This window comes from Aquarana catesbeiana, linkage group LG06, assembly GCF_042186555.1.
Source record: "Aquarana catesbeiana isolate 2022-GZ linkage group LG06, ASM4218655v1, whole genome shotgun sequence".
Taxonomy (NCBI): Eukaryota; Metazoa; Chordata; class Amphibia; order Anura; family Ranidae; genus Aquarana; species Aquarana catesbeiana.
The window spans coordinates 334,414,620-334,429,600 of record NC_133329.1 but is presented as its reverse complement, the minus strand read 5'-3'; the positions used below and the strand labels follow the sequence as shown (position 1 = coordinate 334,429,600).

The 14,981-nt window shown below is 42.6% G+C and overlaps 1 protein-coding gene across 2 annotated transcripts in view; it reads right to left on the bottom strand.

Moving 5' to 3' along the window:
- Window positions 1-14,981, bottom strand: part of LOC141146973 (acetylcholine receptor subunit alpha-1-A-like) — a 41,310-nt gene that overhangs the window by 17,599 nt on the left and 8,730 nt on the right. Inside the window, exons 2-5 of one of the 2 annotated variants that reach the window (XM_073633858.1) lie at window positions 12,149-12,294; window positions 11,007-11,051; window positions 10,287-10,396; window positions 206-401 (exon numbers count right to left, since the gene is read on the bottom strand). In XM_073633858.1, coding sequence (XP_073489959.1) covers window positions 206-401; window positions 10,287-10,396; window positions 11,007-11,051; window positions 12,149-12,294 — 497 coding nt within the window. The remainder of the gene's footprint in view (window positions 1-205; window positions 402-10,286; window positions 10,397-11,006; window positions 11,052-12,148; window positions 12,295-14,981) is intronic. The other variant, XM_073633859.1, reaches the window with a different exon arrangement.

Genomic DNA, 14,981 nt, shown 5'->3' with positions numbered 1-14,981 from the left:
CTTGGCATAGTCACATGATTTTTGCTGAAGGACAGGACCATGTATTCTGATCCTCCCATTCAAGAGAGATCATCTAACCAAATGCCTAGGGACTGGCATCAACGATCTTTAGGCATATAATACAGTATTTGGCTGATAAAGTACACATTAAGGCCTATGAGCAGTTTTTTTTTTTATGCTATATAGGAGAATTTCAAATACTTACTGGATTTATAACAACAACTGTTCCATCATAGCTCCATGTTCCAAGCTTCATGCTGCAGTTTTGCTGGTCAAATGGGAAATAAGTGACTATCATTTCACAGTAGATTTTGAAAATAGCTGGTGGAGTCCATACAATTTTCCCTGTGTAATCCAGAAGGGCCTTAGTTTCTTGGACTATTGCAAAATCACCATCTGCACTGTAAATAACCAAACCGTACAAATAAGATAATATCCACTCAATAAGTTTATATGTAAGGTTTTAAAGTAAGATGAGTTTTGTTTATTATAATATTCTGAATGACTATGCAAATTATAAAGCTAGAGTAATGATATGATTATATTTTGGGAGTGTAAATGACCTTGGTAACTGGTCCAGGTTAAAGTGTGTATAAAGCCAATTTTTTTAACTTTGAATGGAGGAAATTTCCCTTCATTTCCTGTCCCAGAAATACAGTACTAAGTGAGAGAAGATCTCTTCTAAGTGAAGGGATCGTCTCTCTTATAAGTTGTCACCAGTACAGGTTTACTCATTGGAAGATTTACTCACATCTCCTGGTCCAATGCCTGAAAAATGTGGAATTTTCATCGTGCTCTGTGCTGATGACAATGGTCACCAGATGAAATAGAGAGGGTTAATCTCCTCAAATGGGACAAATGGGACACAGTCAGAAATGGAACCCTGACAGTGGTTCTAGCCCATCACCATCCTTACTTTAAAAATATGTTTTATTTATATTTACATTCAATTTTAAAGGAATTATCTATTGTTGCTTTAGCTATACAGTATATGTTTCTTTGTATAGTTTGTAATTACTAAGTACAAGGGGGCAGCCATAGTTCACTGCGTAAACAGGCTCTTCTCCCTACTTTGCACTGCTATACAGTGGTTTTTCTTTACTGTTCTTCTCACAGTGCACATCTATGAATCAGATGTCAAACTGAAAACAACACCCTCCTTACATAGTTACATAGTTAGTCAGGTTGAAAAAAGACACAAGTCCATCTAGTCCAACCAAATAAATAAATAAATAAAAAATAATATCATGCAATCCCATATACCCAATCCTATACTCACAGTTGATCCAGAGGAAGGCTAAAAACCCCAGCAAAGCATGAACTAATTTGCTACAGCAGGGAAAAAAAATCCTTTCTGATCCCCCGAGAGGCAATCAGATTTTACTTTACCTATAAATGTTACTACCCAATTATGTTATGTATATTTAGGCTGGGTTCACAATAGCAGGAGATTTTGAACGTGCTCTCTATGGAGCTGGTTCACATATCTCCGCAGCAGGTCCGGTGTGTTTTGCACAAAAACGCGGTGCATCTTTTGGTCCATTTCAGGTCCGAATTCAGCCCAAAATTCGGGCTGAAATAGGATCTGAAACAGTGAACCAGGACGCACTGGACCCCTGTTGCTAGACGGATGCGATGATGGTGTGAACCCAGCCTCAGGAAATAATCCAGGCTTTTCTTAAAGCAATCTACTGAGCTGGCCAGAACCACCTTTGGAGTGAGTCTATTCCACATTTTCACAGCTCGTACTGTGTAGAAACCTTTCCATATTTGGAGATGAAATCTCTTTTCCTATAGGCGTAAAGAGTGCCCCCTTGTCCTCTGTGTTGACCGTAAAGTGAATAACTCAACACCAAGTTCACTATTAGGACCCCTTATATATTTGTACATGTTGATCATATCCCCCTTAATCTCCTCTTCTCAAGAGAGAATAAATTCAGTTCCTCTAATCTTTCTGCATAGCTGAGTTCCTCCATGCCTCTTATAAGTTTGGTTGCCCTTCTCTGCACTTTTTCCAGTTCCCCGATATCCTTTTTGTGAACTGGTGCCCAAAACTGAACTGCATATTCCAGGTGAGGTCTTACTAATGATTTATACAGGGGCAAAATTATATCTCTCTCTCTGGAGTCCATACCTCTCTTAATACAAGAAAGGACTCGCTTTGTAAACCGAAGCTTATCGTTGCATGCTATTATTGAGCTTATGATCTACCAAAACCCCCAGATCCTTCTCAAATACGGATCCCCCAGTTGTACTCCCCCCTAGTATGTATGATGCATGCATATTCTTCTTGTGTGACTGATATCTTGTTGCTGTCAATTTGGATCAATTAATCAGATAGTATTTAAGCCAGAAGATCAACATAACAGTCAGGCAACTAGCGTACTTAAAAGGAGGTCAACAATGGCCGTCCTTGTATATCTCTGATGGCAGGTAAACTTTGAACATACTTTAAGGAGGCGTCCCTGTGCTCTCAGTTTATTAACTACTGTATACTTACCAACATACACTCATCAGCCACTTTATTAGGTACACCTGTTCAATTGCTTGGTAACACAAATTGCTAATTAGCCAGTCACATGGCAGCAACTCAATGCATTTAGGCATCTAGACATGGTGAAGACGACTTGCTGAAGTTCAAACGGAGCATCAGAATGGAGGAGAAAGGGGGTTTAAGTCACATTAAATGTGACATGGTTGTTGGTGCCAGACAGGCTGGTCTGAGTATTTTAAAAACTGCTGATCTACTGGGATTTCCATGCACAACCATCTCTAGGGTATACAAAAAATGGTCAGAAAAAGAGAAAATATCCAGTGAGCGGAAGTTGTGTGGACAAAAATGCCTTGTTGATGTCACAGTAAAAGAACAATGGATGTGAGGGGAATATCCCCTACCCTAGAACACTTAGGACTTTTAAGGATGTGAGGCAGTCACTGAGGTGAGCACAAAAATTACATTGATTGTAAAAAAATATTTTTATTGTACAAAAATGAGTAAAAACATCATAAAGATATGTGTACTTATGCATAATAACATAAGGCTAAAAATGAGCCAATGCTACTTATTTTCATTAAAAACGTTGATGAATTCCTAGATGCAGAGTAATCCAACGCGTTTCCCACTTCTTCAGGGAAGCTCACTATGCATCTAAATTTTTCATTAAATTCAAAGAAAGAACATCATTATAATCACAACAATTTGCAAAAGAATCCATCATTTTACAATACCAAAAACAATAATACAAAGGAAAAATTAGAAAAATTGTAAAACATTGAAAAAACCTGCTTCCCTGAGGCATTCTCCGTGACGTCAGAGGGGGGTGGGGTCACCCGTTACGTAACGGGTGACACCCTCTGACATCACGCCTCCCATGTATGCGGAGCGGCCCTAAAAGAAGATGAAAAGAAGAAGATGAAGAGAAAAAGATGAAGAGAAGAAGATGAAGTGAAGAAGATGAAGAGAAGAAGATGAAGAGAAGGAGAAGCAGCGGAGGAAGATGCCGGACGAGAACACCGGAGAAAGAAGCAGAGGATCGGAGGAAAAAGAAGATGGAGGAAGAAACCGATGGAACATAGAAGAAAGAAGAAAGAAGATAGAAGATGAAAAAAAGAAGACTTTAAATAAAGGAATTGTCAAAAACTGTCTCTTGTCATTTTTAACATTTTTGACAGTTTTTTTGTGAAATGGTAGGGGTACCCCCTTACCATTTCACACAGGGGGGGCGGGATCTGGGGGTCCCCTTGTTAAAGAGGGCTTCCAGATTCCAATAAGCCCCCTCGCCCGCAGACCCCCACAACCACCGGCCAAGGGTTGTGGGGATAAGGCCCTTGTCCTCATCAACATGGGGACAAGGTGTTTTGGGGGGCCGCTACCCCAAAGCACCCTCCCAATGTTGAGGGCATGTGGCCTGGTACGGTTCAGGGGGGGCGCTCTCATCCCCCCCTCTTTTCCTGTGGCCTGCCAGGTTGCGTGCTCGGATAAGGGTCTTGTATGGTTTTTTGGGGGGACCCCACGACAATTTTTTTTAAAAATTTGACACGGGGTTCCCCTTAAAATCCATACCAGAACTGAAGGGTCTATAGTATAAAGAAACCCGTCCCACAAACAAAATCAACCTATGTCTGCAATATCTTCATATAAGGGGCCCAGCTGACCTAACCAGGACCCCCCCCCCCCCCCAGACACACACACACATCTCCAAAAACACATATCACCCCCACAACTATATTAATAAAAATTAGCATGAACCATCCATACCCACATGCATAAATTCACACACCTAGCAAACAAACCATATTGACAACAACTAGCGTATACCATCTATACCCCCATCCATGCAAACCACACCCCTATCAAAAGGACCATACAGCATAATCCATCCAGCACAACCCTGACTCTCCCCAATAGCTCAACCTCCCACACATAGCCCATCTCCCACCTCCTGAGTCAGCCCATATCCCATTTAGCATTTACCAATCTCCCCATTGGCCCTATAACAGATGCCCACTCACCCTGGCAGACAGCGAGGCCAAACAGTATAATGAAACAGAAGGGATATTCCACCTTAGATAGCTCAAAATATGTGCAAACGGTCTCACCATGCCAACATAGCCCGGCTGGCGGGTTGGCCCCCACACTATATATGTGCAATCCCACCAGAAATGACCGGGCCGCGCACGGCCCACTGACATCACATCCGGTGCTGGCGCCCCTTCTTAGGTGCATGCGTGGTATACCCCACAGCCCAGAGAGCCACAGCGGAACTCACGCAGCACCCTTTCCCTGTCAAAGATGAACAACAGGGTATATGACAGAGGAGCCCAGAATTGGCACCCCCATCTATCAGGGGAGCCCGAATGTCTGCCGATTAGTGACTAGGTCAAGCCATGCTCAGTTGATCCTCCCAACCTGGAAGACAGATACATCATACATAACAAAGATATATATCTTTATTCCCACAATCAATAACTTGATGATAGTTACAATGTAAATGTACATAATCTCTAACCACGAAGCACAAAAGTTTTTTTTAGATCAATTGATAAAATGTCCCATATGAAAAATGTTATATTAAGGTACATGAGATATAAAAGCCCTACAAAAAGGGCTTAAAAGTCAGTGCTTTATTCAATCCAGTGGGTGAAGTGGCTTTTTGATTATAGATCCATTTAGCCTCTTATTTCAAAATGTGTTTATCAAAGTCACCCTACCCCCCCCCCCCCCCCGTGGGTTTTGGGGAATCTTTTTTAAAACAAAGAATGAGATCACTGTGGGGTCATGTCATAAGTATGTTTCAGACCTACGTGTTTTCCAATGGGTGTATACAGGAGACCCACATCAATATAATACAGATGATCCTGTATATGTCGTCCACAGGTGCATTTTGTTTTTCCGATGTAGGAAGCGCCACATGTACACAGCACTATGTAAACTACACCTTCCGTCTGGCAGTCCACAAAGGACTTGGAGTTATGATTCCCACCCCTAGGTAGTGGGATTGTACTCTCTTCCCTAACCCAGGGGCATTAATCATATCCACCACATCGGTAGGTGCCTAGACCCCCCACAGCCCCCTCTGGCATCTCTGGGAGTGTATAATGGCTGTGGACGAGGCTATGCCTAACCGAGCGGGATCCACGAAACACCACCTCAGGTTGAAGATGTAGTGATCACTTTTGTCGTGTTGTTATTGGTGTGGATTTTAGGTGTAAAAATTAATTGTTCTCTCTGATTGGACTTTTTGGTAGGCATGTTTCAACACCTTCTTGCTGTATCCACAGGCCAACAGACGATTATATAGGGCCTTAGCCTCTGTCTCAAAGTCCTCCTCCCTGGAGCAATTCCTCTGTAGCCTAAAAAACTTTTGTGCTTCGTGGTAAAGATTATGTACATTTACATTGTAACACAACTATGATTCGGTTATTGTTTGTGGGAACGAAGATATATATCTTTATTATGTATGATGTATCTGTCTTCCAGGTTGGGAGGATCAACTGAGCATGGATTGACCTAGTCACTTATCAGCAGACATTCAGGCTCTGGTTCTGCTGCAGCCCCGTGCTCCTCTTCGGGTCCCCGGGCTGTGGGGTATATCACGCATGCTCCTGAGAAGGGGCACTCGCACTGGATGTGACGTCAGTGGGCCATGCGCGGGCCAGTCATTTCCGGTGGGATTGCACATATATAGTGCGGGGGTGGATCTTCCAGTTGGGCTATGTTCCGGTGGCGGATTGGAGACTTTGGCAGCGCTATATTGGCATGGTGAGCCCGTTTGCACATATTTTGAGCTAAGGTTTGTTAAAGGAGACTTTAACAAACAGTACATGACTTGCACTTGAGATGTGATTAATGCACCACAGCAGCACTTCAGAAGAGGGAAGCACACTCTAAAGGAAAAACAAAGCAGAGAAGAAGGCGCTTCTAAGTGCAGAAATAAAACACTTTAATGACAAGGAAGGATTAAAAACACTTATGCTGCATACACACGGTCGGAATTTCCGTCAAAAAAAGTGCAATGGGAGCTTTTGGTCGGATATTCCGACCGTGTGTATGCTCCATCCAGCTTTTTCTGTCTGAATTTTCGCCAGCAAAAGATTGAGAGCTGGTTCTCTATTTTTCCGATGGAAAAAGTTCTTGACGGAAATTCCGTTCATCTGTATGCAATTCCGATGCGCAAAAAAACACGCATGCTCGGAAACAATTTGATGCATGCTCGGAAGCATTGAACTTAATTTTCTCGGCTTGTCATAGTGTTGTACATCACCGCGTTCTTGACGGTCGAAAGTTCAGAGAACTTTTGTGTGACCGTGTGTATGCAAGCCAAGCTTGAGCGGAATCCTGGCAGAAAAACCATCCAAGATTTTTCAGACAGAAATTCCGCTCGTGTGTACGGGGCATCACAAGATGGAAGTGGAAAATAGGCATATCAATAAATCCATAATGTCCAGCGGGATGCCTCCTGGGAGTAAGACAGCTGCAGGTAGAAGTTCCAGCCGACCAGCGGTGGTAAATACTGTCTCTCTGATCTAAGATGGGGGGCTGTGCTGTCAGGACCAGCATGGAATCCAGGCAACCGAAGTGACGTCAGAGTGGGTGGTACATGTTTCGAAGCATACCCAGTCGCTCCTTCTTCAAACCAAACTTCTTGGTTTGAAGAAGGAGCGACTGGGCATGCTCCAAAACAGCAAATCAGGTCCGCTGGGCCCCTTATATGAATATATTGCAGACATAGGTTGATTTCGTTTCTGATACGGGTTTCTTAATACTTTAGAATTTTAGGGGGGAGATGAGCCATACTCGCATTAGTCCACCTATGGTGTGATCCAGTGTCTGCCAGACATGGTCCTGGGTTCTGGCACCATGGACTAGATGGTCAAGTGTCAGTTCAGCTCCCCCGTACACTGGAAGATACATACAGCCATAATTTGATGAAGCTGGTGAGCATGTATTTTCAATGTTTTACATTTTTTCAAATTTTTCATTATATTTTTGGTTTTGTTTTTGTTTTTGGTATTGTAAGATGATGCATTCTTTTGCAAATTGTTGTGAATATAATGATGTTCTTTCTCTGAATTTAATGAAAAATTTAGATTGGGGGTCATCAACCTGTAGATCGCGATCTACCAGTAGATCGCGGACAGGTGATTTGTAGATCACGGTCTGGTCCTGCTGAACCGCTATTCCAGAGTGCAATGCAGAGGGACAATTTGTAAAGTTGAAGCTATAGTAGGGAGCGAGAGTTGCATAAGCTGTAGTGCTGGCTCCTGTCCCATCCTAAATGCAGGATTTTTGGTGTGCTTTCAGAAAGTGCACCACACCTGCAGGATATAATAGAAGTCTATGGCAAAGTGCAGCTAAACCAGTAGCATTATAGGGTGCTCAAAACAGTAAGGGTTCATTTACATTTTCAGTTTGGGGGGTGGTGTTTTTACCCCCCCAATCACACTCCCTTTAGCTGCAGTGGCCAGGGGTGTACACATCACAGCCGCAGCAGGAGTTATACGCCCTGTCATGGTTGGTGGGTATAGCACCGTGATTCTCAAACTGTGTGCCACGTGAGATTTGCAGGTGTGCCGTGGGTGTTTTGAAACATTTAAAAAATTGCTAGCATTTTGAAACCTTGAAAATATCGAACAATTAAATGGTAAATCAATATAGCAAAAGTTAAAAAAGTAACATATACAAAAACGCAATCTCGGTCAGTCTAGCATTTATTGGTTCCTTTCGTAATGCGAGACTTGTGCAAGATCTCAGGAGAACTCGATCGCTCTAATTATATTATGAAACTAGAGACCGTTCCATTCCAACTTTGATGCTTATAAATAAAGTTGGCGAAATACTTAATCAAGTCTGGAACTCGTAAAGAGAAACTGTTAAATGAAAAGCAAGGAAGCAAGCGAAAGTACAAAGAAGATTACATAGAGTAATAGAGGTTCAATCTGATTTGCTCTCGAAAGCAGGCACGTCCTTCACATCAAATGTAAAATTAAATATATATGTAAAAATAAATAAGTTCTTCACCACAAAAATTGTTAAATATTTTCAGGTGTGCCGTGAATATTTTTAGATATTTTTGGTGCGCCGCAAGACAAAAAAGTTTGAGAAACACTGGTATAGCACCTGCCAAGCATGACCAATTCAAGTGAATGAGGGCGCTCTGCAAATGCCCTGCAACTTTGTGCAGTACAGCAAATAAGGAGTTAAAGAAGGCAGCGTTGTGTTGCTTTCTCACATCTGCTTTAACCGCTTGGATCCCGCAGAAGCATGCAGTTGTGGGACGCTTGCAGAGTGGCCCCATTTACTTGAATGGGTCGCGATTGGCAGGCAGTAGCACCCACCAAAGCAACAGGGGGTTTAATTCCTGCTGCAGCATGTGTACACCTTTGGCTGCTGCCTCAGCATCATCTGATTTAAATCCATGATTGCCATGCACTGCACGTGATTGCGACACAGTAGTACGGTAATTTGAGGTTTAAATCAGGTGTGAGGAGGCGACACTTTGCCCTGTGATCTTTGACTTCTCCCATGTTGTTCAGGTAGATCTCCACTTCTTTAAGGTTGCCTACCCCTGATTCAGATGCATAGTGAGCTTCCCTGAAGAAGCGGAGGCCCATATCTCTCGTTAGATTACTCTGCTCACCTCAGTGACTACCTCACATCCTTAAAAGTCCTAAGTGTTTTAGGGTAGGGGGTATTCCCCTCCCATCCATTGTTCTTTTACTATATGTCCAGGATGTGGATTTGAGGTGTGTCCCTAGAACTGGTTTATCATGATTTAGTTGTTGATGTCAAAGGTCAGAGGAGAATAGGCAGAATGGTTTGAGATAATAGAAAGGCAACAGTAACTCAAATAACCACTTGTTACAACCAAGGTATCCAGAATACCATCTCTGAAAACAAAGCATATGGCTACAGCACTAGAAGACTACACTGGGTGCCACTCCTGTCAGCTAAGAAAAGGAAACTGAGGCTACCATTGGCACAGGGTCACCAAAATTGGACAATAGACGTTGATGGGTCTGATGAGTCTCGATTTCAGATGGTGGAGTCAGACTTTGGCGTGAACAACAACATAAAAGCATTGATCAATCCTGCCTTGTATAAATGGTTCAGGCTAGTGGTGGTGGTGTAATGGTGGTGGTGGTGGGGGATATTTTCTTAGCACACTTTGGGACCCTTAGTACCAATTGAGCATTGTTTAAAAGCAACGGCCTACCTGAGTATTGTTGCTGACCATGTCCATCCCTTTATGACTACAGTGTACCCATCTTCTGATGGCTCCTTCCAGCAGAATAATACACCATGTCACAAAGCTCAAATCATCTCAAATTTGTTTCTTGAACATGACAATGAGTTCAATGTACTCCAATGGCCTCCACAGTTACCAGATCTCAATCCAATAGAGCATCTGGGATGTGGTCGAACAGGAGATTCACATCATGGATGTGCAGCCGACAAATCTGCAGCAACTGCATGATGGTATCATGTCAATATGGACCAAAATCTTCAAGGAATGTTTCCAACACCTTGTTGAATCTATGCCATGAAGAATTAAGGCAGTTCTGAAGGCAAAAGGGGGTCCAACCTGGTACCAGCAAGGTGTACCTAATAAAGTGGCCAGTATGTGTATCTTCTCATATAGATTAGTGTAGACACCAGTTTGTACAGGACTGCAGAGACTAATTAACATTGCTTTAAATCTCTGCTATTCCTATCTTGCCTCTAATCCCCCCCCCCTTTTTTTACCTACTAAAGTAATCACAAAAAAAGAAACAAAATGACTTACTTGTTATACAGAACTAAATCGGGGCGCCAGATATCACCAGAAAGGATCCGAACTTTTTCTATCCCTCCATATTTTTTAGGGTCCCACTTGAGATTAACATCTACCCATTGCTGAAGAAGAAGAAAATATTTTTAGGTCTCTACATGGAAGGATTTATGGCCTTTGGGGCTTATGTCAATTGGCAATTACAACATGCTTTTTGGAACATTTCACTTGCATTTCAGTTTTAGATGTTTTTGAGATCAACTTCTGGTTGCATTTGACCTTCTTCTAAGTTCTGCCTCAAGTTGCTTTAGTTTTTTCATTGATATGGGGCAAACAAGAGCCAGATCCCAATACACATCTTGTTATGCCTGTGATGCATGAACTGAAACTTTGTAAGAGTTTGTGTATGCAGGCTTTTGTTTACATCAGAGCAACTTTTTTACTCTTTCAAGTCATTGGGATTGCTACAGCAGATTGAAGCAAGTTGATGCAGCTTTGAAGGATGTCAAATACAGATCAGGAGGAAGTCATCTGCAGATCATCTGAATCTGTCAACAAAATCATGATCTCAAAAGCATCTCAAACAGATGTCAAATGTAAACTGAAGGTACCTAAAAGAAAGTTGCATTTGCCAGTCTCCAACTATAACTAAAATATCAGTTTTGGCACAGATGGATTGGCTCACTGAGGGCTCATTTACATTTGTGATTGAACAGATAATCACAAGTTACAAACCTGCTTAAGTCGAACATTAGATGTCACAATTTGATTGACTTCATCCTTGAAAAAAGAAGAAATGAGAAGAAAAGACATGTAACTTTAATGAAAAGGATGTAATGCCACTGTCACTGCCATGACCACTAATGTGGGGGTTAACCACTAGTCTACATATATAAATTCTTGACATGACACAATATACTGCAATAGTATATTTTTCAAAAAATCTATACTTTTTATCATTGAAAAAAGTAACTGAGCACCAATAAAAAAAAATGTGCACGTAGTTTCACAGAACGATCAACTCTTATAGGGCGTACACACGGTCGGACTTTGTTCGGACATTCCGACAACAAAATCCTAGGATTTTTTCCGACGGATGTTGGCTCAAACTTGTCTTGCATACACACGGTCACACAAAGTTGTCGGAAAATCCGATCATTCTGAACGCGGTGACGTAAAACACGTACGTCGGGACTATAAACGGGGCAGTGGCCAATAGCTTACATCTCTTTATTTATTCTGAGCATGCGTGGCACTTTGTCCGTCGGATTTGTGTACACACGATCGGAATTTCCGACAACGGATTTTGTTGTCGGAAAATTTTATCTCCTGCTCTCCAACTTTGTGTGTCGGAAAATCCGATGGAAAATGTCCGATGGAGCCCACACACGGTCGGAATTTCCGACAACACGCTCCGATCGCACATTTTCCATCCGAAAATCCAACCGTGTGTACGGGGCATTAGTGTCTGTATATGCCATTCTGTTTTTATAATTTAGCAGCAGAAACTGCAGTGGGTGTAATTGTTCCTGGACCCGTGAAGTCAGTGGGGCACAACCTATCGATGTAATAAACAGTTGTGTGCTCACAATACATTCTATACAGCAGAATTTCTCTTCCTTTCATATCATTTTTTCTATTAATGTCTGAGCCTCTAGTCAACCTATAAAGACCAAAAAATGTTCAAAATTTTTTGATAAAAATATTTCACTGTCTGAGCAGAGCATCTAAAGATTGCTGAATGAGACATGATGGACCCTAGTTTAAACAATAGACCAAGGATCTGTGTATTTTAGATATGTCTCTACCAGTTCTACTTCACCATAATCTTTCAATACAATTTTGTTTCCATATTCTATTTTTTATAATGATCATACCACATCAATAAGCTGGATAAGCTGCAGACCAACTGTTACAACAACTGCTTCCTTAAACTTCATGACCGGACGAACAACTTTGTTATAGTTGGCAAACAAGTCTTTAATGAGACGAGATTCATGATCAGAGCTGAAGACTGTTCCAGCTGGAAATAAATGAAGAAAAAAAAAACAAGCTGAATTGGAAACGCTAAAACGTTGTATATGTATGGGATGCCAGGGGCAAAAAGCAGAGGCACCACATCCTATTAACAATACCAAAATCTTGTATCCTCACCGTGAGTGGACTTTTGAGGTGCTCCAGAGAAAACCACAATGCAAAATATAAGATTGGAATGGGGGTACACATTACTTTGTCATTTTTATTCATTCCAAAGCTAAAATTAAACATATAAAGGTCTATTGTGTGTATATATAAAAGAGAAACTGTATAGTCAACTTCTTTTCTATAGGTCAGATGCTCTCCATCTCTAATACAGTCATTTCAGAATGGGGTAATAAATCCCCTCTACGCGTGTGACAGAAGTTAGGCCAGTCGCTATGCAGTATAACCTAATATTATAAAGAACAAACAAACAACAAAACACTTTAAAAAATATACAAGTCAAATGGTATACTGCGAAAATATAAGTGTAGGACACTAAAAACATACAACTAAATAAGTTTGCACTTGGAATAACACTGCCCCACTGGGCAGGCATGTGGGACACCAGGACGTCCAGAAGGCAGGTATACCCCACTTGTGGACACAAGGAACATGCACGAGCCCTGAGACAAACAAATCACCATGCAGTCTACCCGTGTCCATCATGCTGCCTACCTGTGTCCATCATGCAGCCTACCTGTGTCCATCATGCTGCCTGCCTGTGTCCATCATGTTGCCTACCTGTGTCCATCATGCTGCCTACCTGTGTCCATCATGCAGCCTACCTGTGTCCATAATGCAGCCTACCTGTGTCCTTCATGCTGACTACCCCCCCCCCCCCCGCTCCCAGGCAGCCCTTCCTCGCCAGCCCTCAAAATCCACTCGCAAAATGTGAGCAGGCGAGTGGAATTTTTGAGGGCTGCCCTAGTTACTAAAGACACTTTGTGAAGATACTTTGTTAAAGACACTTTGCGAAGATCCCTTGAGCCAGTGGGCCACCACAGTTGTTGAAAGAAATTTTATGCAAGTTGCTGCCATGAAAAAAAAGGGCAGTGGCTCATTGTCATTTCAGAAGGAGGCTCCAGAGAGAAGGGCTCCTTGAAAAGTTTCTACAAATGCCATTGCTAAGGCTCCAGCAATGATGGTTGGCCGCTAGGAGAAGATGTGTTGCCCCGATGCAGCAGAAAGAGGGTCACTGCGGGCATCAGCCAGATGGACTCCACACCTCCTCATCCTGACTTGTGGGTTTGGCTAATGGGAAAGAGTCAGTATCCTGGTATTTGAGAGGGACTTTGCCTATTATTAGCCATATGGTTCCCCTGAGGGACAATGTAGAATGTGTTTAGTTAGCTAGACTGGTAGGTTGTTCTGTTTGTCTTTTACAGGAACACAACGGGACAACAGGTCAAGAGTTGCCCTTGGGGGGCTGGATGCATCAACTACCTCTACGTGAACGCTAGTGATAGGTGTCTGTTTAGGTGAGAAAGTCACCTCTGCGGAGAGGACAGCCTCACTGTAAGTATGATAGACTGTACAGTTGCCACATGTTTGTGTATTTTCTTTGCAGGCTTGCAAGGAGTCTTTATGCCTCAGTGGAGGTTGCCTATGGAAACATTGTTGTACATATGTAATGATATTGTTGTAGTATAGTTAGTTAGGATGCTTAGCCATTTTCCCTACCAATCAGTCTATGCTTAGCGAGGGGTGCACTCTTTCAGTGCACTTGGTAGATGCTTCTTAAAAAAATGTTGTAAATATCTTTTATACAGCAGATGCTTTATATTTTTTCACTCAAAATGATTGTGCTTATCGACCACATATGGGGTATGCCCCATGGCTTTGTACATATGTTACATTGCATTTTACCCTTTTCCAAGTTTTCTGGGATACTCCTTGTAATTTTTGTACGGGTATTTTGCAGGGGGGCTGCCCAAAGTCAATGAGGACATGGCTTATTTTGGTACCATTTTGTGGATGTAGCACCCTCCTAGGTAGGTGCTAGAAGAGAGTATAGTTTTTGGGTCTTTCTGTTTACCAGGAAGGCTGCCAGGTACATTTAGATTCTCTCTGTCTACCAAGGAGCAGGGATCCATTCATAGGGTCTGCTCATGGTGCTCAGGTGCTGCTCATGTTGTCTGAATGTTTCACTCTGGTCCAATAGGACGGGGCATATTGAACAGTGGGAGGAAACCTAACAAACGAGAGCACAGGCATAGTTACAGCCCTGGCCATTGGCAGAGGAAAGTGCCTGTTAGGTGACTGTATATATGCCGAGGGCACATGTGCTCTGGGTCTTCAGCTGGAAAGCAGGGTACCGGAAGGAAGGGGCGACTGCCTCTCCTCTGAACAAGCTGCCATGCGGCCTCAGGTGGTTGACCTGAGGGCCTGAATTCGAGTAAAGCTGCAACCCAGATGTCCTGCAGAGCTGACTGGAAGAGAGACACATCAGGAAGGATCTGTTTCTGCCTACTGTGAGTACGGATCTGTGTTATAGGGCCTGTCCTGTGAGGGCCACCTCTTCAGCTAGTAGAGTCAGTGGACAGGTGTCAGTCAAAGGGGACGCTAGTGAATGACCTGAAGATAAAAAAGTTTCATCAAGTCTGCTGCCAGAGCAAGCGAAGGACTTATTTCTTCCATACAAATGCAGTAGCAGAAAGTCTGCTACCACATTCAACCTGGTGAGGCCAT